General features: G+C 47.1%; 1 protein-coding gene across 2 annotated transcripts in view; it reads right to left on the bottom strand.

Annotated features, from left to right (window-relative positions):
• Oprd1 (opioid receptor, delta 1) overlaps positions 1–23981 on the bottom strand; it is a 46610-nt gene that overhangs the window by 3553 nt on the left and 19076 nt on the right. Inside the window, exons 1-2 of one of the 2 annotated variants that reach the window (XM_013519450.1) lie at positions 2685–2758; positions 588–937 (exon numbers count right to left, since the gene is read on the bottom strand). In XM_013519450.1, the coding sequence (XP_013374904.1) occupies positions 588–937; positions 2685–2707 (373 nt within the window). In that variant the 5' untranslated portion in view covers positions 2708–2758. Of the gene's footprint in view, positions 1–587; positions 938–2684; positions 2759–23981 lie in introns of those variants that run through there. The other variant, XM_005394969.2, reaches the window with a different exon arrangement.

Genomic DNA, 23981 nt, shown 5'->3' with positions numbered 1-23981 from the left:
AAAAAAAAAAAAAAAAAAAGACAGAATAAAAAAACCAAAACCTCCACCATGTTAAGCCCCTGAGCTTTGAAGATTGTTACAGCTGCCGGAGTAACAGATGCAGAGAGTCGCTGAAATGATTATAGCTTTATTCCAAGGAAATGCAGCTTTCATTCTCTAGGCTTTGCTTTCGTCATCTGACCAGTGGTTTTCAAGGTCAGGTAAAAGGAAGCTGGGGTGGGACTAGCCATCTTCCGGCCTCCACAGCTCACTGCTCAGTGACACTCTTACCCTGCTGCCGCTCTGTCCATCTCCCTACAGTCAGTCAACACACAGTCCTGGCCAGCCACCTACAGGCACCCAGGCCAGCCACCCACGGTCCACTGACCACTCACTCGTCCTCATGCAGTCTCCCACCCACACCGCCCACCGGCCAACCATTCCCATTCCCATCCTGCAGGCTGACTGTGCACACCCCCAGGGGCTCCGCTGGTTAAGTGGTGAGTGCCCGCCTCCACGCACCCTGGGAAGTGCCCCGTAAACCCAGAGAGGCCCATGCGCTGCCTCCTGTGCCCTGAGACCACGGTCACCGCCCCTCCCTCACTCACCCCGGGGGCGGGTCACAGCCATGACCATGATGGGGACGCCAATACCCGAGGCCAGGACCCAGATGCAGATGTTGATCAGCCTGGCCTTGGCAGGTGTGCGGAAGTCCAGGGCCTTGACCGGGTGGCAGACGGCGATGTAACGGTCAACACTCATCATGGTGAGCGTGAAGATGCTGGTGAACATGTTGTAGTAGTCGATGGACAGCACGGCCTTGCAGAGCAGCTCCCCAAAGGGCCACGTCTCCATCAGGTACTTGGCGCTCTGGAAGGGCAGCGTGCTGGTGGCCAGCGCGTCGGCCAAGGCCAGGTTAAAGATGTAGATGTTGGTTGCTGTCTTCAGCTTAGTGTACCTTACAAGGAAGTGCATGGGTCATTATCCTATTTCACAGATTTCAGCTTCCATTAAACACAGGGGTACAGTGATGTGTCCAAGGTCACACCAAAGGTCAAGGGCAGGTCCTGAACCATCTGATTCAGCATCACTCCAGCCGACTACAACAGACACAGAGGGATTTCTCTGGTTGTGGATAACTTTGGCAGAAGGTATTTTAGGAAAAACCATATTTTCTGAGAGGTCCTAAGCAACTCGGTTTCAGAAAGAACTGACTCCAGAGGAAAACAGGTTGGGGTTCTAATCCTGCTTCTACTGTATATTGGCTGAGTGACTCTGAGTAGTAGCTTGAGGTCTCTGCGCCTCAGTAACTGTAACTATAGAAAGAGGGTAAATACTTGAACCAGCCTCTTGGGATGGTTGTGAAAATTTAATGAGATAATATAGAACTTAGCCCTGAGCCCAGTGGTTGGTAAATGTGCAGAACAAGAGGTATAGCTCAGTGGGAGAGCACTTGCCTAGTAGGGGTGCTGCCCTAAGTTTGATCCCGGCACTGCAAAAGAAAAAACCAAACCATGCAGGCCAGTATAACTGTTATTCTTCATCTGCAGAGAATGAAGCCAGGCTCGGGGGTTGGGGGGAGGGCGAGATTCTCCAACTTCCACCAACTTCCACCTGGCCTCCTGGGAATACAACTGGCGACATCTGAAGAACGGGCTCTGCCTGGTAGCTGAAGACCCCTGGGGTGTCCCCGTAGCAGACCAGGGCTCCTGGTCCTTCCTTGGCCCATCCAGACCTTCTCATCCCCACAAAGCTGGACACCACCCTCTGGAAGCCTCCATGCGCGCCTCTCCCCAGTGGTGTGGGAAAGGTGGGCCGCTGACAGTGTCACATAGAAACCCGGGCAGGGGCCAGGTATCAAGCCTGATGTGTGTGACCAAGCGCTGCACCCCACCCTCCCGGCTTCCCCCAGGCTCTGTGCTGCACACAGCTGCCTCCACCACAGCTGGCCTTTGTCTGGCCAGTATTTACAGTCACGGGTCCTTTGGCAGCAGGGCCTGGGCTGGGCACTGGGAAGCGGGCGAGACTGCCCGGCCCGGTACACTCATCACAGACACACAGGCCCACTAACGCAGGGCTAAGGTCTTCCTCCTGCCCCGGACTGATCTGCGACACCCAGGGGAAGGCTCCACCGCGTGAACAAGTCCTCCCATTCCAGGACAGGAGGTGCCTTGCAAGACTGCGGGGAAGCGATTTATAGAGGTGGGGTCTGAGGCCTCCCTTCTCAATCACAGCAGAGCCTGTGGGTAAAACGCAGACTCCAGGAGCCCAGATCTGCTAAACTGTTGTTAATGAATCTCTAGCACGGGGCCCAGCAATCTCCATCTTTAACAAGCATGCCTCCACCTGCAGCGCGCCTGACAAACTCTAGTGGCTGGAGAGTCACTAGGCAGACTGGGGAGAGACAGGGAAACTGAGGCCCAGAGAGGCAGCACAACCCACCCAAGGTCACACAGCAAAGGTGGCAGAGTCAAGGCAAGAGCTTGGACCTCCTGACTCCACGTGTATCTCTCTACTCCACCCCAGGTTGAGGTCACACTGTGTGCCTCTCCTTACTTCCTTCCAGTCCTCCTGAGGCCACCCAGGAAGAGGGTACAGTACAGTACTCAACATCTGTGAATGACGGCTGAACAATCTCACATCTGCTAACGCTGTTTCTTCAAGAAGTGATGGGGCTCTTTTTGGTTTAAAGCACACGGACTCACGCGTTGTCCTCCATGGCCAGCATCTGTCCCACTCCCTCCCAAAATAGCTGCGATTTGCTCTGGCGCCCGGGAAGCAAAAAGTTTTGCTGGGAGACAGCAGAATCGCAAGTCTCGGGAAGCCTGTCTTGAGCGAGCGGATCCCAGCTGTGTGGGAGGCGGTCTCAAGCCCACAGCTGACTGTCTAATTTCTCTGCTCTTACGCAGAACAATTCGAGGTTGTTCTCTGCGTGCTATTTTGATTTGTGAACGACGCTGCATTCCCGGAGGAGGCTGGGGCGCGGCGAAGCAGGAGCTGAAGCTTCTGCGGCTGGGCCGGGTGGGGCCGCACGGCTCAGCGCAGGCGGGGGCGGGGTCAGCCGGGCTGCGCCCCAACCCCTCTCCTCCTCTCCGGCTCCCTCTCGAGGTCCCACTACCACGCCCTGTACTGATAGCACCTTCTCCAGCCACGAGACAACATGCCGCAGTCCCTCCCATACTCTCTGTTCCCACAGGCTGGCCCCGGCCACCTCTAGGTCCCCAGCTTTCCACACCTGCCCCTCGACTGATGGCCCCCGCCCCCACTGCTGTTTCTTCTCTGCGGTCGTCGGTCATGTCCAGCGCACCGCTCACCCCAGCTCAGGCCCTCCAGACTTACCGCTCCCTCCCGCTGCTACCATCATCTCTAAATGTCCCCTGCCCCACCACCCTAGCTACAGTGTACCTCTCCCTGCCAGGGCCCTCTGGCTCTTCAGCTGTGTCACTTCTTAGGGGGTGGTGGGGGTGGTACTGGGGATGGAAGCCAAGGCCTCACACATGTTAGGCAAGCACTGTACCACTAAGCTATGTCCTCAGATCTTTTTCTTTCCTTAAACTTTGAGACGGGGCCTTGCTAAGTTACCTAGGCTGGCCTTGAATTTGAGATCCTCCTGCCTCAGCCTCCCAAGCAGCTGGGATTACAGACCTATGCCACCACACCTGGTTGCTTTGCTTCTCTTTATAGCACAAAGTGCGCCCTCACACTGTCTCTAAAACAGCTGTCTTCTTCTCTGTCCATGGAGCTCTGTTGCCCAAAGAAGCTCTCCGAAGGTAGGTAACTCTGTTTTGTTCCCTGCCACCACTAGTGCAAATCGCAGGCTTCTGTGGACATCCGTCATAGGGATGTCTTACTGCAGGGCTCTTCAAGTCTCACGAGGATCAGAGCAGCAGCCTTTCTCCCAGGTTTATCACCCGTGGGAGTCGGGAGCTCACTCTGCAAGACAAACCTACTCAGGACACTATTCTTGCGACCTCCCTGGGCTCCCCAGTGCCATCAGCACACCCTCTGGGCCGCCTCCTTCCCTCCAGCACCTTCCCACATCCTGATCTATAGTTCCTCCACCGTTCTGTCCAGCCCACCCTCCCTCCCAAGAGACACTCACTGGGACCGTTTGGTGGGGACCCTTCTAAGCTACGCATACGAAAGCAGATTTTTAGAAAATTTCTTGTCTTCCAGTGTAGTACAGAATGTAAAAAGCCATCAAGTACTAATAAAAAGTCGCCCCTGGGGCTGGGGACTTAGCTCAGCGGCACAGCGCCCGCCTGGCAAGCGCGAGGTCGTGAGTTCAATTCCCAGTACCGGAAAAAAACTAAAAAAAAAAAAGTTGCCCCTCTGCCCAGCTTTCCTCTCTCCTCTGCCCAGCCCCGATTAATGTTTTTAATTATTCATCCAGGGGGATTACCTCCATAGTTCCAAAGATGTTTAAATGGCTATTTCTTGATTTACCAACTTCAGTATTTGCTGTACTCAGCATTTGCAGTGTTTGCTAAAGTCTGTATGTGGGTAGCCAAGGCTGTGGGGGGGCAGCAGCAAACAATTCCAAAGTCTCAGGCGCGGAGCACATTAAAGGTTTACAGGGAAGCCTTCATTTACAAACTCACTTAATTTCCGAGGGCTGGTTGTAACTCAAGTTCGTGGTAAGTCAAGGCTACTTTTCTCATAAGAAATCAGGGAAATACCTGTAATACATTCTGAACCTTCCAAAGCATCCCTTAACTAACCTCATAATAAAAAAAGACTTGTATAATGTGTGTAATTCACCAGAAACAACAACCATTTTCCTAGTGTATTCACCAAAGAGTTATAAAATGTGCCTCGTTTACCAGAAACAATCCCAAACTGTACTCACCACTCCAGCTGGCATCTTTGGCCTGCAGGGAGGCAGGATGGAATGGAAGGCAGTTATTGTTGGGAAGGAGAGTCCCCTTCCACACGAACATTGGGACTCTGGCTCTCTGTGTCCTTTCTCTCCTTGGGACAGTCAGTGGTCCACTAGGACCTGCTTCTGGCTCACTAAGTCTCAACCTTTTCAGAACTAAACACTGGTCTAAGGTTGTCTGTATCTTTTCTTTTTCTTCTTCTTCTTCTTTTTTTTTTTTTTTCGTCTTTTTGAGACAGAGTCTCGCTTTGCAGTTCAGCCTGGCCTTGATCTTACTTTGTAGTCCAGGCTGGTCTTGAATTTGCAACGATCCTCCTGCCTCAGCCTCCCAAGTGCTGGGATTACAGGCATGCACCACCATGCCCAGCTTGTGTCTTTTCTTTAACATTGCTCTTTTCAATTGTGATTGCTTTCTTTCCCTTCCCTTCCTTCCTTAGTGTTATGGTTTGTGTTTGGGTGTCCCCCCACAGCCACATGCAGTCACGGGGTGGGCTTTTAGCGTTTATGATTGATTCATGGTCCAATGCTGGAATTATGGATGTGAGCACTACACCTGCCCTGGGGTGGGTAGTTTGCATACAGTGTAAGGGAGGAAAAGAGGCTGCTTGCTGCTGCTTCTCCCTTTTGCTCTGGTTGCTTTGGCTGTCTTCTGCCGCCATGAACAGTTGCCCTCTGCCATGTGCCACCCTGCCTTGGAGCCAGCCAAGTATGGACTAAAACCTCCACAAACTGTAAGCTTAACCTTTCCTTCCTTAATTTTGGGCATTGGGTATTTTGTCTCAGCAACAAGAGAAAAGTAACCAAGACACTTGGCTTCTTTTCTAGCTTTTTGGGGGCCATTCTGATACCAGTAATCACAGCAAATATATGAAGCACATCCACAAACACACGCATCTGTGCTCAGAGGGATGCTTACATATACTTACATATGCTTTTTTGGCGTCAGGAGTCTTTGTTTACAGCCAGACAGGCGGCCAGCATTGGAGTCATCACTCAAGACTTTGGTCGTAGGTCAAACCTAAAATTGCGGTCCTAACCCAAGTTGTTCGAACTTGAGGCCGGTTGTTACTTCAGGGTCCACTGTATTTCTCATTCTTGCAGAATCCATTCAACATTGCCAGGATCTCATATTCCAGGCTGCTACGCTTATATGGCTCTGTCATCTTAATCCAAGGCCTCCTTGATCACCATAGCGGGAGGATCATCTAAGCATAGGTCTAGCGGCAATACAGTACTTCCCCTGAAGCGCAGTCGTACTGCCCCACCTATCTGCAAGGGCTGAGAAATGCGGTTCTCTATGTGTCCAGAAGCAGGGGGAACCAGATATTCTTGAACACTGGTAATGTCGGCTCCCTGGTATGGTAGGTGAACATTAACTGTTTCCCATCATCCTGCTCTTTCTAGCCTCCCTACATAGTTTTTTTCACAATTTTTAGCTAAAATTGTGAAAAAATTATAAATTGTGATTCAGGGTTAGCCAGGTGTCATGGCTTGTGTCTGTGGTCCTAGCTGCTTAGGAGACTGGAGCAGGAAGATCACCTGGGCCCAGGAGTTGGACTCCATTAAAAAAAAAAGAAAACCCTCAGGATTTATATTTGTCCTTTTCCCTCTCCAGTGCCAAAGTCTTACTATGTTCCTCCAGGTTTGTCTCGAACTCATGGCCTGAAGCAATCCTCACATCTCAGTCTCCCAAGCACTAAGACGACAGGCATCACCATGCCCAGCTCTCTCTCCTTCTCCCTCTCCCTCTCTCTCTTTTCTGGGTTTACATTCTTATGACTTTGTAGCTATTCCTACTCTTGAGCTGAAGAGTATAATTACATCTGTATTTGCCTCTTTTTTGCATTTGCTTAGTTCCGTGTACATATTGCTAAATCTCCTCAAACACACACTTGACCTGTAAAATGCCTTTTCCATGCGGTCACGTAATCTATCCATTCCTTTTGCTTTCCTCGTTCTATACCTCTTGGACCCTTCCACCTCCCCTTTTCACCTGAGACTGATTGCTATTTAGACCAGCTGCACACTTCGTCTCTGTTAGAGCACCTGCTTCTTGCCTTGAAAATCTCCCTCTATCTTGGTTTATGCCCTCATCTCAGTAGAGCACATCCACTAGTCACTTTCTGAGAACAGGCATATAGGAGGCAACATTTTTGCTCCCTTTCTTGTCTGAAAATATCTTTATTCTATCTTCACTTCAGATGTCTTTGTCTGAATATGGAATAGTAGGTGGAAATCATTTTCCATCAGAATTTGATCACTTCCTCGTTCTTTTGGATTCCAGGGTTGACAGTGCAGTATCTGAAATCATTTTGATTCCTGACGATTTGTAGGTAATCTGTCCTCTCACTATGTAGCACAGGATGGCCTTGAATTCACAGCAGTCCTCCTGCCTCGGCCTCCCAAATGCTGAGATTACAGGCATGTGTCACCATGTCAGGCTTCGCATCATCGCTTTGATAATTTCTTCCCCTTGGCTTTTCCTGGGATCCCTGGGAAATGTTAGTCAGATATTAGGCCTCCAGGAGTGAGCCTTTAATTTTCTTATATTGTCTTTTTGTTACAGCCTCTGGGAAATTTCCTTTTCATTATCTCTCATTCCTTCTATTGATTTTTTAAAAATTATTTTGACTCTTGTGTTTTATTTTCCCACTGCATTTTCTTCTTCTCCCATTATTGGTTTTTTATATAGATCTTATTTCAGGGACTCAGTATCTTCTCTTAGCTCTCTAAGGACACTAATCATTTCATTTTGTATTTCCTTCTGCTTCCTGCTTCAAACATCTTGGCTTGTTTATCTGTCTGCTGCGGCCTCCCTCCTCTATCCAGAGACTCCCTTCGAACACATGGTGAGAGGTCAATGGAGTGAAATTCTAAGTATCTAACAGCAGCTGTGTGCATGGGAGTGTGGGCCCTGCCCCAGGTGGTGAACCTCGGTATAAAGGGACTGAGTGATGATCTGGCTTTGACACTGAGGTCATGTAAAAATCAGTTCCCGGGCCTCTCTTCTGGCTCCTGGGCTGCACAATCTTGGTGCCACGATTCTGGTTACAGAGTTGGGGAAGAGGCCTTGGTGTCCCCACCACCCTTTTGTATTTGGTATTTCACTCTGACCCCTTCTGGGTCTGCTGGCCCTGAGTCCAGGGCTACTCCAGGCTCATTTCTCTGGGGGAAAAATAAAGCTCTGTCTTGCAGCAGCCAGGTGATCACTTCGCTGTGCAGGGTGCAGGGGCGGAGGCGGGGGGGGGTCGAAGGTTCCCACCGCTCGGCTGACAGTCAAGCTGCTGCTCGTATTTTCAGTACCACTCTTTGCCCCTGCTCAGCTTGCTACTCCTCTGCCAATGGCTTCTCATCTCCCAAGATCTGTGCTGATATCTCCTGAGGCATGAGAAAGGAAGAGATTTTCCTACACTAGATGACTAGTAAGAAGCACAGCTGGTTTTTAACTCAGTCTGGTGCCCACACCTGGTAGCCACTTTGCCATGCTGCCCTCGGGACTGGTTACCTTCCTTCCCCCACCTTCACAGGGAAAGCACCGAACAGTGTGACTTCATTATAAACTGAGCTCTGTCCACTTATTCAACAGGAATCGAACTCAGGACCTTGCACTTGCCAGGCAGGCACTTACGCCACTGAGCTATATCCCCGGTCCATCAACAATGTTTTACTGAGCACCTGATGCATACCAGGCCCTGAGTAAGGGACAGAAGAGTGATGGTGACAGTCTGGACTCAGGATTTATGGCTGGGGGAGGAAGGCAGATATTAACCAAACTGCTGCACTAATTCATATCAAGTTGCCCACCACTGTTTGATTTTGTGGTACTAGGGATTGAACCCAGGGTCCTCACACTGAGCTATATAGCCCCAGCCTTTTCTATTTTTTATTTTGAGACAAGGTCTGACTAAGTCAATAAATTATGTTGGGCTCAAACTCGTGATCCTCCTGCCGGAATTACAGGCCTACACCTTCAGGCCCGGTGTTGTTTTGTTTTGTTTTGTTTGTTTTGTTTTGAGACAGGGTCTTGTTCAGTTACAAAGTGGCCCAGGCTGGGAGCTGCCCATTACTACTATTCTGCCATGATAGATAAGAACTATGACTCAGTACTTAAATGCAAACAAATCAATTAAAAAATGAGCAAAAAGTGCTGGGCATGATGGTGTGTGCCTGTAACCCCAGCACTTGGGAGGCTGAGGCAGGAGGTTCACCAAAAGTTTGAGGCCAGCCTGGGCTACATAGTGAATTCAAGGCCAATTGCAACTATATATTGAGACCTTGTCTCAAAAAACAACAGAACAAAAAAACAAGCAAAAGACTTGAATAGACATTTCTGTAATGAGCATATACAAATAGCTAACAAGCACATGAAAAAGTAGTATCACTAATCACTGGGGAAACACAAATTAAAACTACAATGAGATATAACTTCACACCTAATAAGATGACTGCTTATTAAAAAACAAACAGAAAATCAGAGTGGGCAACAATGTGGACAAGTGGAACCCTTGTGTACTGCTGGTGGGAATGTACAATGGTGCGGCCACTATAGAAGACAGTACAGCAAGTCCTCCAGATACCTGTAGAGCTGTGTTCACGGAAGATCATTCACAATAACCAAAAGGAGGCAGTAACCCAAGCACCCTCTGACAGATGACAAGATAAATAAAATGTAGTATCATCAGATTTGAGGATATTTGTATATCCATAATGAGATTCTTTGGGGATGAGACCAAAGTCTACACACAAAGTTCACTTGTATCTCATATGTGCCATTTATGGCTCATACACAGCCTGGAGAAAATTTTAAACAATATTATTAGTGCATGTACGCTCTGACCATGACCTATCATATGAGATCAAGTATGGAATTTTCCACTTGTGGCATCGTGTTGGTGCTCAAAAAATTCAGTTTTTTGTTTTTTGTTTTGGTTTGGTTTGGTTTGGTTTGAGATGGGGTCTTGCTATGTAGTTCAGGCTTGTTTTGAACTCACTATGGAGCCCAGGCTGGCCTCCAACTTGCAGCAATCCTCCTGCCTCAGCCTTCCAAGTGCATGGTGTGCCACCATGCCCAGCTAAATTTAGGATTTTGTAGCCTTTCAGATGTGGAGTTTTCAGATTAGAGATGCTTAACCTGTTTATACAACAAAGAAATAGTTTCAAAAGGGAGGAGATGCAGACACATGCTACAATATGGATAAACTGCAGCCATTGTTCTGAGTAAAACAAACCAGTCACAAACAGACAAATACTGTGTAATTCCACTTCTATGAGGTACCCAGAGGAGTCAGGTTCATAGAGGCAGAAAGAATGGTGGTTGTCACGGGCTGGGCAAGGGGAGAAGGAGGAGGCTGTTTAACGACTGTGGAGTTTTGTTTTGGAGGATGAAAGAAGCTCTGGGGACAGACGGTGATGTGTGCACAACACATCAACACACCTAGTGTCTATGACTTAAAATGGTTAAAACAGTTTTCTTTTTTTTTGAGATGAGGTCTTACTACATAGCCCAGGTGGCCTCATATTCTTGGACTCAAGTATTTCTCTGCCTCGCCCTCTCAAATAGCTGGAACTACAGATATGAGCCACCAGGTACAGCCAAAAAATGGAATCTTATTATATGTGCTGCCGAAGCGAGCACAAAAAAATGGTATTCTATATGTTGTACTGTGGCAGGGCCCCTCCCCCATAATGCAGGGAGAGCGTTCTCAAAACAAAGAGAGGCAACATGACACAGTTAGCTCCTAGATGCACATGTGTAGTTCTAGTGCAGCTCTGTAACATAGATTGTACCCAAGCAGGCTTTAGTGTGTTAGTGTGTTACCATTTAAGAGGGACAAAGACACAAAAATTGTATAAAAGGCAAAATCCCTCCCCATGATCGGGGCTCAGCCTTTGGGTTTTGTCCACTGAGCCTGTGCTGGCACAAATAAGGTTGCTTCCTGGAAGGATAAGCCTCAGCGTCCCTTCTCTCTGTGGGAAAATCCTGCTACATTTCTTGGGGGCTCGTCCAGGATTTGTAGATGGTGCGTTTCCCACCTCCTTTGTTGGCAGAGGTGTGAGCCTAATAGGGTCAGGAGAAGCAGCCTCACCTGGTGCCAATGGACCATGTGCTCCATAGGAGAGGCTACCCACTCCTGGTGTGCCAGGGCAAGGACTCCAGATAAGCTACAGAAGCTGGTGAGGCTTGAAAACCAGTTCAGGGAGCACCACCTGTTACACTGGTAAGAACCTAGGTTCATTTTACTAGACCCGCTCCAAAGAGGCAAAAGGAGAGCCTGATCACCCCCCAGAGTAGAGTTGCCCAAGTAGTTCCACAAAGAACAAAACCGCAATTCCAAGGCACAGGGTGCTGGGCAGTGGGTTGGAGTCACTGCGTGACCATGTGTAAATGAGACAGACGGGTGAACACCTTCCGATCTGACCAAATGACCCAAAGGGAAGTAATGGTGACCAGGCAACTTTGTGCATGCACCAAGGTAAGAAAAGCCACGGGGCAACTAAATATTGCTTTGGTGTTCAGGTTATTCTGTCCCTGTCCCAGGATGACCTCAGGTGAGGTCCAGAGGCTCTCAGGTGATATCAGAACAGTCTCAGGTGAAACCAGCAGTCTTGAGTAAAGTTGAGACAATTTCAGGTGAAATCAAAAGTAACTAACAGCAAGGTATATGCATCTCCATGTACACTGGGGACTGAGCCTTGGGCTTTGGGACAAAGAAAATAAAAAATAAATGTGCCTCCCAGTGAGAATAGGGTAAGAAATCAAGGGGGTCAGGGAACAAAATACCCTGATGTCCCTTTGAACTGATGCTAAGAACTAAATCAACAACCCACTGACCAAAAAAAAAAAAAAAAAAAAAAAAAAAGCTCAGATGATAAAATATTATTATTTCATTCAGCCACAAACCCCCATCCTCACCTCATCCATCTTCTGCCCAAAGTTAGAATTGAATGAGGACTGGGTATATCAATTATTCATTAAATTTGTTAATAATAAAGACTGGGGTCTCAAGAGGAGATAGAGTATGCCCTATGTTGGCAACAAGGATCAGTTGTCCTCTTTCCCCTAAACTCAGGGACTTAATAAATAAAAAGTCATCTCTGATCCCCTTCTCTACATAGGACCCTCTAGAGTCTCTATCTCCAGCCTGTAATCCCCAGACTGGCGGCTCCACCTCAGCAGGGAGGAGGACCTGGTCCCTGGTACAGTGGCTGCTGTTCCCTTAGTTCAAAACGAAAAATTTTAAAGGTACCAAAAAGATGTTCAGAATCTTGTTTCCCCAAAGACTAAAGAGGGAATTTAATCCATCTTTCCTTTGAGAGAAGTTCCCCTGGCATGAAGAAAAATCAGGTTACAAGTCTTAGCTAACTGATAAATTTATGTTTGGCTTCCAATTTAAGTTGGTATTTTTGTTTATTTATTTCTTTATGTTTTTGGTACCATGGCTCAAACTCACAACCTCGTGCTTGCCAGGCGGGCACTGTGCTGCTGAGCTAAATCCCGGGCCCCTATTTTTGTTTAATTAATATGTTTTATTTTGTTTTTGTCTTTTTGAAACAAGGTCTTGCTATGCAGTTCAGGCTGGCCTTGAGCTCACTTTGTAGCCCAGGCAGGTCTCGAACTCACAACAATCCTCCTGCCTCAGCCTCCTGAGTGCTGGGATTACAGGCATGCACCAACATGCCCAGCTATTTAATCAATATATTTAAAACATTCCTCATAGATTGTAATTTCTTAAACTACAATTATAGTGTTAACTTACTCTTCTCTCTGCTTTCTGCTGATGATAAGGCTACTGACTCAAGGTTACTGAAAAGTCTACTAGCAGCCAGTTAAGTTTAAAATTATAACAACTGAAGACCGAGAGAGAGAAAGAGAGAGAGAGAGAGAGAGACAGAGAGAGAGAGAGAGAGACAGAGAGAGAGACAGAGAGAGAAATTACAATTACAACAGTTAAGGGCACAACCTGACATTAAAAAAATAAAAGATTCCTTCCAGACAAAAGAAAAATGTTACCTAAGCCCCTCAAAGAAGGTCCTAACTCATCTAGATCCAGGAGGAAACAGGCAGTTTGTGCGATCTCAGTCCCAAGGATCCAATGCCAGGGCCCCAGGCTTCTGTAAAATCTAGATACCTAACTTCTCAGTCTGGGCAAAATCCCTTTATAAAGCCCCAAAGGGGGCTGGAGGATCAGAACCTCTGCTGTGAAGACAAGTACTACAAAAGCCTTGAAAAGAAATCAAATAGGTCCTCACCAGACAGGACGAAGCCTTTTCTTCCTGTACCTTCACAAGTGCACTGGCACTGCAGTGGGTTTGTTAACCCAGACACTGGGGTCATGGCATCAATCAGTGATAAACCTCTCCAAGCAACTGGACTCTCTCGCAGTGCTGGCCACCCTGTTTGTGAGCACTTGCGGCTACAGCCCTCTTGCTGGCAGAGCCTGACAAACTGACTATGGGACAACAGTTGACAGTCTGAATCCCATCCTCTGTACTGACATTAATAGAGTATAAAGGACAATGCGGGTTAAATAACACCCAGATAGTCAGATATCAGGGGATGTTATGTGAGAACCCATGCATTCACCTGGAAGTAGTGGGGAACCTGAACCTGACAGCCCTACTGCCTGTCGGGCCAGGCCAGCCAGATCATGACTGCATTGAGGTCACAGGTGAGGTGTTCTCTAGCAGACTGGAGTAGAGGGACCAGCCCCTCAAGGTCCCTGATGCTGAGTATTTTGTGAAAGGGGGAGAGCACCTCACAGGGTGCTCCATGGTAACCCTAAATTCCATCATTGAGGCAGTCTCTGCCACAGGGGACCTTGGCACAAAAGGCAGAACATACTGCACTAACCCGTGCCCTCAAGCTAGTGGCAAGACTATGTGTTAATATATATACAGACACTAAGTATTGTGCATAGTGAGACCTTCCCTAAAAAAAAAAAAAAAAAAAAAGACAAAAAGAAGAGATTAAACATGAAAGCCTTGAATTCCCAGGTACTCCTGAACTCTTTGGGACTGCAGAGATATCCCTGTCCTACCCTTGGAAGATAGAGCACCTACCCTGACATCTTACTGCAATATGCAGAGGCATCAAATATGTTAGGTGCCTTATCCAGGAAAGCTTGCCATCTTAGGGACTGCCTTTATGTCTTCTCCCAGCCAACACACTGATAACCCAGTGGGGAAAAGCATCTTAGCATGAACTGACTCTGAAAGTGCTAGGACTACTACTGTGTAAAGAAAGAAATTACATATTTAAACTGTCCAACATGCACAAGCCCATGCTGGGGAGAACGCTGCCGGGGATTCTATGGGGGATGGATCAAGAGGAATGAAGTATAAGTGGATGAGGTAAACGTTGTTGATGTGCAAGAATATACTCCATGATCACAGGATCATCAGGCAAAGGCCCCAGGGCATGGTTCCAATATGCTGGTGAGATGACTCTTGTAAGACGGAAAAAGAGGACTAGGGAAGGAAGAAAGCAAGGAAAGAAGGAAGGGAGAGAAGGAAGGAAAGAAGGAAGGAAGGAAGGAAGGAAGGAAGGAAGGAAGGAAGGAAGGAAGGAAGGAAGGAAATGCCTCTAATCCCAGCACTCAAGAAGCTAAGGCAGGGAAACTATGAGTTTGAGGCCAGCCTGGGCAACACAGAAAAAAAAAAAAAAAAAATGCCTTCACCACCCTCCACCTACATGGGGCTTTATCTAAAGAAAAGGACCGCATGAACTCAAGAAGAAAAGACATCAAATATGATTTTTAAAAAATCTTTGAACTCTTAGACACTGTGTGGGCCCCTAAAAGAGTGGAAGTCATACATTGTTGGAGACACCAAAGAAGAGACCCCCACAGCCGCTTGGGGAAACCAGAAGACAGACCACAAAGCAAAGCTCACAGCCTCCAAAGAAACAACAGAATCACTGATTATGGCAGCCACACTGTTCCCTAGTTCACTGACAAAAATGAGACCCTAATTACTCACAACATGAGAATATTTGATTTAAGGCCAAAGAGTTACCTCCTGGGCAGATGGTAAAAATTTAAAGACAGCTAGTGTGGCGCATTAACGAATGGTCAACTTGGAACACCCAGCTGAACCGAGTCAGTGTGGTGCTGGGTGTGGAAGGCCCCCCTGAGGACTGTTGCCAACAGCATAAAAGGAGAACTGGAAGGAAAGATGCTAGTGCTGTTGCTGGAGAAGCTTGTCGGGCTGGTTTTCCTGATATGAACTCGGCTGTTCTGATCGTTGGAGGAGCTCAAGTCCTCAGTGTTGCTGAGGATGGCTGTGGTTCTTTGGGGAGCTCTGCTCTTTACCTTGAGCATCTCTTTCTGGCTCCAGTTCAGATCCCTCAGGCTGCTGGCACAGATCCTTCATCCTGCTGGTGCAGACTTTCTAGCTTCTATCATGGACCTCTGGGCCTTCCCAGCGCAGATACTTGAAGCAGACTTGCATGAGACATTGTCATGGGCTCTGGGCCTTCATCTGGACTCATAGAGTTCACTGCTGTGGGATCCAGGCCCTCAGCTGGATTCTTTGGGTCTCTAGCATGTGGACAGATCTCTTGCACTCCTCTTCATTTGACTTTTTGGGTGAATATTATAAAATAATCCTATAAATTACATGTCCTATACTAAATCTGTTCCCTTGTAAACCCTGACTACAACAGCCAGATAACAATCCCTGAGGCCCTGGCACCAGCTTTTGTGAAAAAGTTTCACCAGGATACCCATATGGGCTATACAGCTCTCAAGACCACTGTGGGCTGGCATTTCTACATCCCACGGCTCTCCAGCATGGCCTGGATAGCACGTGAACAGTGTGAACCATGCCCGTAATAACCTGCACCAAAGCCAATCCTAAGGTACAGAGTGGTGGGGGAAGCCCCACCTTTTGTAATTGGAGACTTCACCGAGCTTTCCTGGGTCCCTGGCTGTAAGATTTGTTAACCTTTGTGTGTACTTTCTCAGGCTGGATAAAGGCCTTCACCACCCCCTCGGAAAAGGCATCTGAGGTGGTCTGATTCCTTTTGAAGAAAACCATTCCGTGTTTTAGAATCCCCATTACCATAAGATCTGACAACAGGCTGGATTCGTCACAGAGATGGTACAGCTGGTGGCCAAGGGACTAAAGATTACCTAAAAACTACATTCAGCATACTGCCCCCAGAGCTAGAAATCAATCTGTCAAACAAACCAGACTCTAAAGCTACAGTTGAGCAAACCATGTCAGAAAACTCACCTGCACTGAGACCAACGCCTGCCAACAGCCCTGCTGAAGATTAGGTTTAGTTCCATTAAACAGATGGGAGTTTCCCCTCACAAAATTCTCTCTGAGAGGCGCCCTCCTCTTATGAAGGGAATAAAGGGGGGCTTAAAAGAGCTTAAAAATCTCACCCTAGGGCAACAGATACAGGCGTTAGGCTCCCACCTTAGCCATTCTACACCAATAGGTTAAAAAACAATTGCCTGTGAGTCTCACCACAGACACTCACTCTTTTAAACCAGCAGATGCTGTGTAGATAAAAAAATAAAATGTCCAGCCTTTAAGATCCCTCTAGAGGACCCATCCACTGTTGTCCTATTCACGCCCACAATGGTAAGAGTGGCTGAAATAGTCCCCTGGATTCACCACCACAGAGTAAAGCCGGTGTCTCAGAACTGGGAACACATCCCCAACCCAGAGGCGTTGTGTAAAATGACAATCCAGAAAAAGCAATCCCTACCCGGAGACACCATCGGGAGAGGGTAGCCCTGACTAACCTTACTAGTCTAGACACGGCAAAAGCTGAAGACGCCACCATTTGGTGATACAAATAGTCGCATCCCTTTTTGTGGTTGGCCTATTTGTTATGCACTGCCATCCTTTGTTCCTACATCCTTTGTGTCTCTAGCCTCGATTTTTTTTTTTTTTTTTTTTGGTTTTTCTCCGGTACCGGGAACCGAACTCACGACCTTGTGCTTGCCAGGCAGGCGCTTTTGCCGCTGAGCTAAATCCCCAGCCCCTTTAGCCCCGATTTTCACCATAGTCTTGGCTAGACCACCACAGCCAACTAAAAATGTGACAAAGGTGCCTGCTAGCCTTCACTTTTCTCTTGTGGATAGGGTGTTTTGCTGGCATTGGCTGTTTTTAGCAGGGTCCCCATTGGTAGACCTGAGCTCCCCTTTATGTGACCCATGTATTCCCATAACCAGGTCAAGCCAGAGAATTACTTAGACTTTACACACTTATTTCTTACTCCACCCCCAGAAAAGCTCCAAGGGACCTACACACACAACAAGACCAACCATTCTATCTGCCAACAGGAGAGTCAATACATTTAACCTTCAATACCACCCCCCCAGTGATGGGTTAAAAGTCCAGTTCTACTAAGAAAGGAGGCCTAAGTCAGCCAGACACAAATTACTAACCCAAAACAACCAATGTCAATACTTTTTGACATGTGTGTGGGTATAGGTACTGGACCAAAGACATCTGTCATACAAAAAATGCAGGCACTTTTTTGTTTGTTTTGTTTTGTTTTGAGATAGGGTCTTGCTATGTAATGCAGACTGGCCTTGCACTCACTATGTAGCCCAGGCTGGCCTTGAACTCACAGCGATCCTCCTGCCTCAGCCTCCCCAGTACTGGGATTACAGGCATGCACCACCATACCTAGCTAGGCACTTGTGATAAAAAGCCCAAGGACTTTTTTTTTGAAATAGGATCTCACTATGTAGTTCAGGCTGGTCTCAAACTCACTGTGATCCTCCTGCTTCAGCCTCCCAAATTCTGGGATTATAGATATGTGCCACCACACCCATCCCAAGACTCTAAATATATCATGCCTAAATTGGGAGCAAAAATACTCACTCAATGATAACTACATTAAAAAAGTGGTTTATCTGCATATATGCCTGAGTTTTTATGCCCCAGATAGAGCAGTGTCTCAGGGGTTACCTACACACACACACACACACACACACACACACACACACAAGACACAACAGCTCTCCTTTAAAAGGGAGCTGCTATATCAGGTTGTCAATCAAAGGCCTATAACCCTGTTAATCTTACCATCTTTAACCCAAGAGATTCCAAATGCCAATGAGGCATCTGAACTGGCATCAGAATCATGGATGGGGCAAAGACCCAGAAACTGTGGTCTATTTTCAGAGTCCCCACCACCCATGCAGCCACATCTCCTCAGGTCTTTCATTCCTTCTACGGGACAATAAACAGCAGCCCTCCTCCTATCCCTGCCACAGCCAGAAATTTGTTTCTAGCCCTAGCAGGGACTGTAACACACACCCTAACGATCTCTTCTTGCTACATATGTAGGGAAGCAACATGGGAGATCAATGGCCATAAGAGGCTTAAAAACTAGATTCCTACAAACCTTACAATAAAACAGGATACCCCAGCCCTATAGGGTTTGGCTTCTCAAGACCTAAATTATTAAAAAAAACTGCCTTGCCTAGTTAGGAAAAAAGGTTTATGTCCCTGTTAGAAGCCTAATGTGGCTAGGGCAAAGATTTTATAACTCAGCTGCCCTAGAACCCCATGGTGAGGGTCCCCAGATCACCTGGAGCCAGATCCCCACCCCTTGTCTAACTCCTCCCATCTTTGAAAAGCTTAAGACAATACAGGGACAGCCATCAAATGGCAGTCTCAGGCAGACTACACTATATATGTAAAAGAACAGCCTATATACTCCTCCAAAACTAGTCAAGGTCATGTGTGTTAGGAGCAATCTATCCATCTTTCTTCCTACCCCACTTGCCAGGGGAGAACATCTGAGAGTGCAGGTATACGGAGACAGACCCCCCGAAAAAAAGACATGCCCTAGAAATTGGCAGTTGTAAAGATAAGTGGCCTCCCAAGCATATCCAATATTACAGCCCTACTACCCAGGCAGAAGATGGGTCTTGGGGCTACTGTACCTCCATTTACATGCTAGACATAATCAAACAGTTATAAAAAGACTACAAACTGTTATAAAAAGTATAACCAATAAAACTGCCAAAGCTCTTAATTTACTAACCAAAGAGCACGCCAAAATGCATAACACTATCAGAATCAGTTGGCCTTAAATTATTTGCTTGCTTCTGAGAGAAGAGTTTATAAAAAATTTAACCTGAAAAACTGCTGCCCACAGAAAGATTTTTTAAAAAGCCATAGAGGAGAGCAAAGATCAGATGAAAAGGATTGCTCATGTCACAGTCCAGACCTGAAAAGGTTAGGACCCCAAGGACTTGTTTAGAGGATGGTTTACAACTCACGGGATTCAAAACCCTCATAGGTATTATGCTTTTAATCCTGGGGGTTTGCTTAATCCCGCTCTGCCTGGCTCCCCTGGCTATATGGTCTGTCTCCAGCTTCACTGAAGCAATAGTCAAAAGAAAAACAACCACTCACATGATGATGTTACAGAAATAAAAACCTTTAAACCAAGATGATGCTCTTTGACCCAAAATAGGGGGTCTGAGCATCAAAGGGGGAAATGTGGCAGGGCCCCTTCCCCAAAAATTCAGTGAGGGCCTTCTCAAAACCAAGAAAGGCAACATGACACAGTTAGCTCCTATATGCACCTGTGTAGTTCTAATACAGCTCTGTAACATAGATTGTACCCAAGCAAGCTGTAGTGTGTTAGTGTGTTACCATTTAAGAGAAACAAAGACACAAAAATTGTATAAAAGGCAAAAACCTTCCCCATGATCGGGGCTCAGCCTTTTGGGTCTTGCCCACTAAGCCTGTGCTGGCACAAATAAAATTGCTTCCTGGAAGGATAAGCCTCAGCGTCCCTTCTTCCAGTGGGAAAACCCTGCTACAGTATATATTTTGACTATCTGTACTAGGTAATGAGCAAAGTGCATATGTTATTAGGAGAGAAATGCTCTGTTGACATCAATACTGAAGGAATAACAAAGTTAGAAAAGAAAAAGCAAGTGCTGAGTTTGGGCCCATCATGTATGAACTACAGAATAAAGCAAGGCCAGCTATTAAAAACTGGCAGTAAGCCGGGTGTGGTGGCGCACGCTTGTAATCCCAGCACTTGGGAGGCTGAGGCAGGAGGATCGCTGCAAGTTCGAGACCAGCCTGGGCTACAAAGTGAGCTCAAGGCCAGCCTAAACTGCATAGCGAGACCCTGTCTCAAAAAGACCAAAAAAAAAGGAAAAAAAATTGGCAGCAAGAGGGGCCCCAATACCATGACAATACAGGTTAGGGCTTCAAGAGACAAAGTTGGAAGGACAGAGGTAACCAACCCATACAATGGCAAAGTTTCTTTCTTTCTCCTGTTGAACAGACAGCTCAATAGTCACTCTTTTCTCACTGTCTTCTACCAGATTTTCTCTCTTCAATCCAGCCAGTGAGCCACAACACCCCTAGGTAATTGGAGAATGCACAACCCCCAATAGGTAGGATTTACAGCCTCTTTCAGCCGGGAGAAGCTATAGAAGACTTCAGTCCCTCAGCATCCTATAAAGAATTATGGGGACATGTATCTCTCAGGGGAAAATGAGACAGGAGATTAGGGCATGGTAAAGCTGGCTGGGGAGGTGGGACCTGTTAATTACAAAATCTCAGAACACTTCCCAAAGTTGTGCACATGGACTTTTCATGAGAATTCGAGCATGTTTTTGATAAGATGGCCCGGACCTTCAGTCAGCCTGAGGAGTGAGTGATACAAAAACCACAGCCCCCACTGAGTTTTTGCCGCTGTGTTCTCTCTTCCATGATGGCCCGCCTCACACAGGGAGTACTTCTGTTCCTACTTTACTTGGCCCACACTCACTCTACAGAGCCTGTTTCTTTTCCTACCTTCAGTAACACTTTGCTACTGTTTTTAAAAAGTGAGGTAATCAAGAGCTACTAGCTAGCCCTGTGTTTACTTACTAATCTTGAAGAGGGATTGGGGATTCTTTAGATCTTAGATCTTGGCTCCTCAGCTGTGCAACTTCATGTACCTGTGGTTCCAGCTACTCAGAGCGCTGAAGCAGGAGGATTTCTTGAGCCCAGGAGTTTAAGACCAGCCTGGAGAACACAGCAAGACCTCATCTCATAAAACAAAGCCAACAGATCTTGGCTTCGCAGCACACACAAACAAGTAAGTGATCTTGAGCAAATCACTTTGCCTTTCTGAATCTGTTGTCTTGTTGGAGATTTCGGTGTAATGATGCTATTTAGAAACCAACACATGTGAAAACGTCTCATTTAGGGGCCATCATGTGGATGAGGATTGGCAGCCCTTTTGGTTTTTTCCTCGTGACACTTTTCTGCTCTACTGGACCCAACCCAGGGGGTAAGGACGGGAAAGCTCTGACTGAGCGGCTATTGCTCAGAAATGCTTTTAGGAAACCCTTTGTTTTTTTTTCTAATTCAAAACCCCCATTAGCTCCTCTTGAATTATGCAGCTGCTGGGGAACTTGCTCCCGGCCTTCTATCTCAGCTCTCTTCCTTTACTTAAAACACCAGGTAGCCGAGCATGTTTATTTCTGAGCCCTAAATCCCTTCCACACTCTGTCAAATCAGCCCCAGAGCAGGAGGATCAGCTCTCTCTCTATGCATTTTCTTTCCCTTTGATGGAGATTGGGTACACTGTGTGAGCGAAATGCCTCCCCCGAACCTGGGCTGCACAGCCAGGGCCCCGGTCAACCCACACACATCTCCAGGTCTCTGGAGAGCCAGGCTTCTCAGCAGAACACCCACAGCAGGCTGGCAAGTAGTATCTCCTAAGGCTTTTCTCCCCCAGCAGACCCACAACGGCGGGTCAGAGTGGCTGATGTCTTGGTGCCCAGAGCCCAGAGGCAGGTCGATCCATTCCTTCTTTGAGCAAGGGATCAATGGGACTGGCTGGTCTGACTGCTTGGACAGGCTGTTAGCTTTCTCTCGGCAATATTCTGAGTGTCTTTTCTTTCATGTGCCAGCACTATGCCAAAAGCAGTGAATGCATGATCTCATATCCTCCTCGCTGCAGCCCTAAGTGTGAAATTGTGAAATACCATCCTCCTGCTACAAATGAACTAAGAAGACGGCTTACTCCGAGACACACAGCTACAGTGTAATCCTGGCTACTTGCTAGGCTGAGGAAAGAGGATCCCAAGTTAGAGCCGAGCCTGGACAAGTTAGTGGCTTAGTAAGATCCTGCTATGAAATAAAAAATAAAAATGGACTGGAGATGTAGCTCAGTGCCAAGGCCCTGGATTCAATCCCTACTACTGTGAAAGGAGAGAAAAAAAAAAAAAAAAAGACACACAACTAGTAAGGGACAGTGACAGGATCCAATCCCGGATCCATCTGGTTTCCAGAGTGCAAGCTCATAACCACTAGGGTCACTGGTGAGGGAGGGGCCTCGGGCTGGAGGACGGGACCTTGTGGGGTGAGGAGTGCAGAGGTGGGATTGTGGCACAGCACCTTGCTCTTTCTTGTGCGTTCTTCCATCCTGCAGTGATCCTGGGATTTGGACACAATCTACTCACAGCCTAGGTGGGTCAGACAGAAACAGACTTGTAAACATCTGGATGTCATGGGTGCTGTGACAGCACCAATGGGCCAAGGTGAAGAGGTCAACTCAGGACAAAACATCACCTCTGCCTGGTACTGCTGGGCAGCAACTGTGCCAGGGCTTTCTCAGGCATGATTTATGTTCTCCTTACACTGTTTTGTTGTGTTTTTAAATAGCTCATAGACATTTGTTGGACGCTTACTGTGTGCCTGGCACTGGGATACGGATTTTGCATTATTTAACCCTCACAGCACCCATAGGGTGTGTGGAGCGGCTGAAGCTGGGGATCGTCCCAAGAACACAGAGTGCCCAAAGCAAGCCACATGAACAAGCTATTCCAGCTCCGAGAACGAGAGGCACCCGAAGTGAGCCAAGCAAACAAGTTGCTACGCAGAGGGGCTTCAACTGACAATAACTTCCCAAGTATATAAATAAATGCACTGCAGTCATTGGGCAGTTCTTTCTCTCCTACCAGGAGAGGAGGCTCCACCTGACCTCAGCTTTCTGCATCTTGACTTGTTTTTCACCATCCTCCACCACCTCCTGTCAGAGTTTCAAGAGTTATGCCAGACACGGCAGCAGGGTAGAGAGCATTTCATAGCCCCAATTTATAGAGAGTAGTAAAGGAATTTGCCTGGAGTTGCAGAATCAGAAAGAGATGGAGATTCAGACCTAGTGTTCTTCACCCAAACCTAGCATCTGCCTCCCCACTTCCCTCGCAGTCCCTCTCGTGGGGGTTCAAGGTGCTCTGTGTGTCTCTCATCTAAATATGAGCTCCCCAAGGGCAGGGGCAGCCCTTGTCTTCCTCATGATCCTCATGAGCCCAGAAGACACCGCCTTGTCGGGCACAGAGCAGATGCTCAGAACATATCTGTGGCACGCGTTCGTGTGGACGTGTGTCTTCCACACTGGACAAGACGGCTCAGACACTCCTGCATAAAGGGGTTAAGATGTCCTGATTCTTGAAGAGCTCAAATCAGGACATCTCTTCGCCCCTCCCTTCCCTCTTTCCTTCTTCCCTTCTCTCATCCTCACCCCAGACCAACCGCCCTCCCCCCGCCACCGAAGGATGCCTGGGCCTGACCCCGTTTGCCCTAAGTAAGAAGTGAGACAGCTCTGCGGGCAGCGGGAGGAAATGTTCACTCAAATCACTTATCCAGACAACTAATGTGTTTTTAACTACACTGAAGGTTTTTTTAAAAATTTATGCATAATAACCCGTAGAGTCAAAGTAGGGGCAATTGAGCTAAAATCAAAAGCAACAACAGAAACAGTCTGATCAGCCTTGTGGCACCTCAGGATCCAGAACAAAACAGCTTCAGTCTGGATCAAAACTCATTTGATCCCCAACCAAATCCAGTGTGGGTTCCTGGAATATTTAGAATTCATTTTACTCCTAAGTGCTTTTAAAGGTCTCAAAGATAACAGCTTCTCGCTATGAAATGTTCAAACAATACAGAATCATTTCATAAAGAGAGTTTAAAAACCACTATTAACACTGCAACCATCATTACAGATAGCACATAAACACAGAAATATCATTTTATATAAGTGGCAGCTTGCTCTAATACTGTTATGTAACTATTTTTCTCTCTCAAAAAATATGCTGTGACCATCTTTCCAAATCCGCAAATATAAATCAAT

The sequence above is a fragment of the Chinchilla lanigera genome, unplaced genomic scaffold, assembly GCF_000276665.1.
Source record: "Chinchilla lanigera isolate Chin_1 unplaced genomic scaffold, ChiLan1.0 scaffold00051, whole genome shotgun sequence".
In the NCBI taxonomy this organism is placed as follows: domain Eukaryota; kingdom Metazoa; phylum Chordata; class Mammalia; order Rodentia; family Chinchillidae; genus Chinchilla; species Chinchilla lanigera.
The sequence above is the reverse complement of the archived record's forward strand: the minus strand, read 5'-3'. Positions and strand labels throughout refer to the sequence as shown.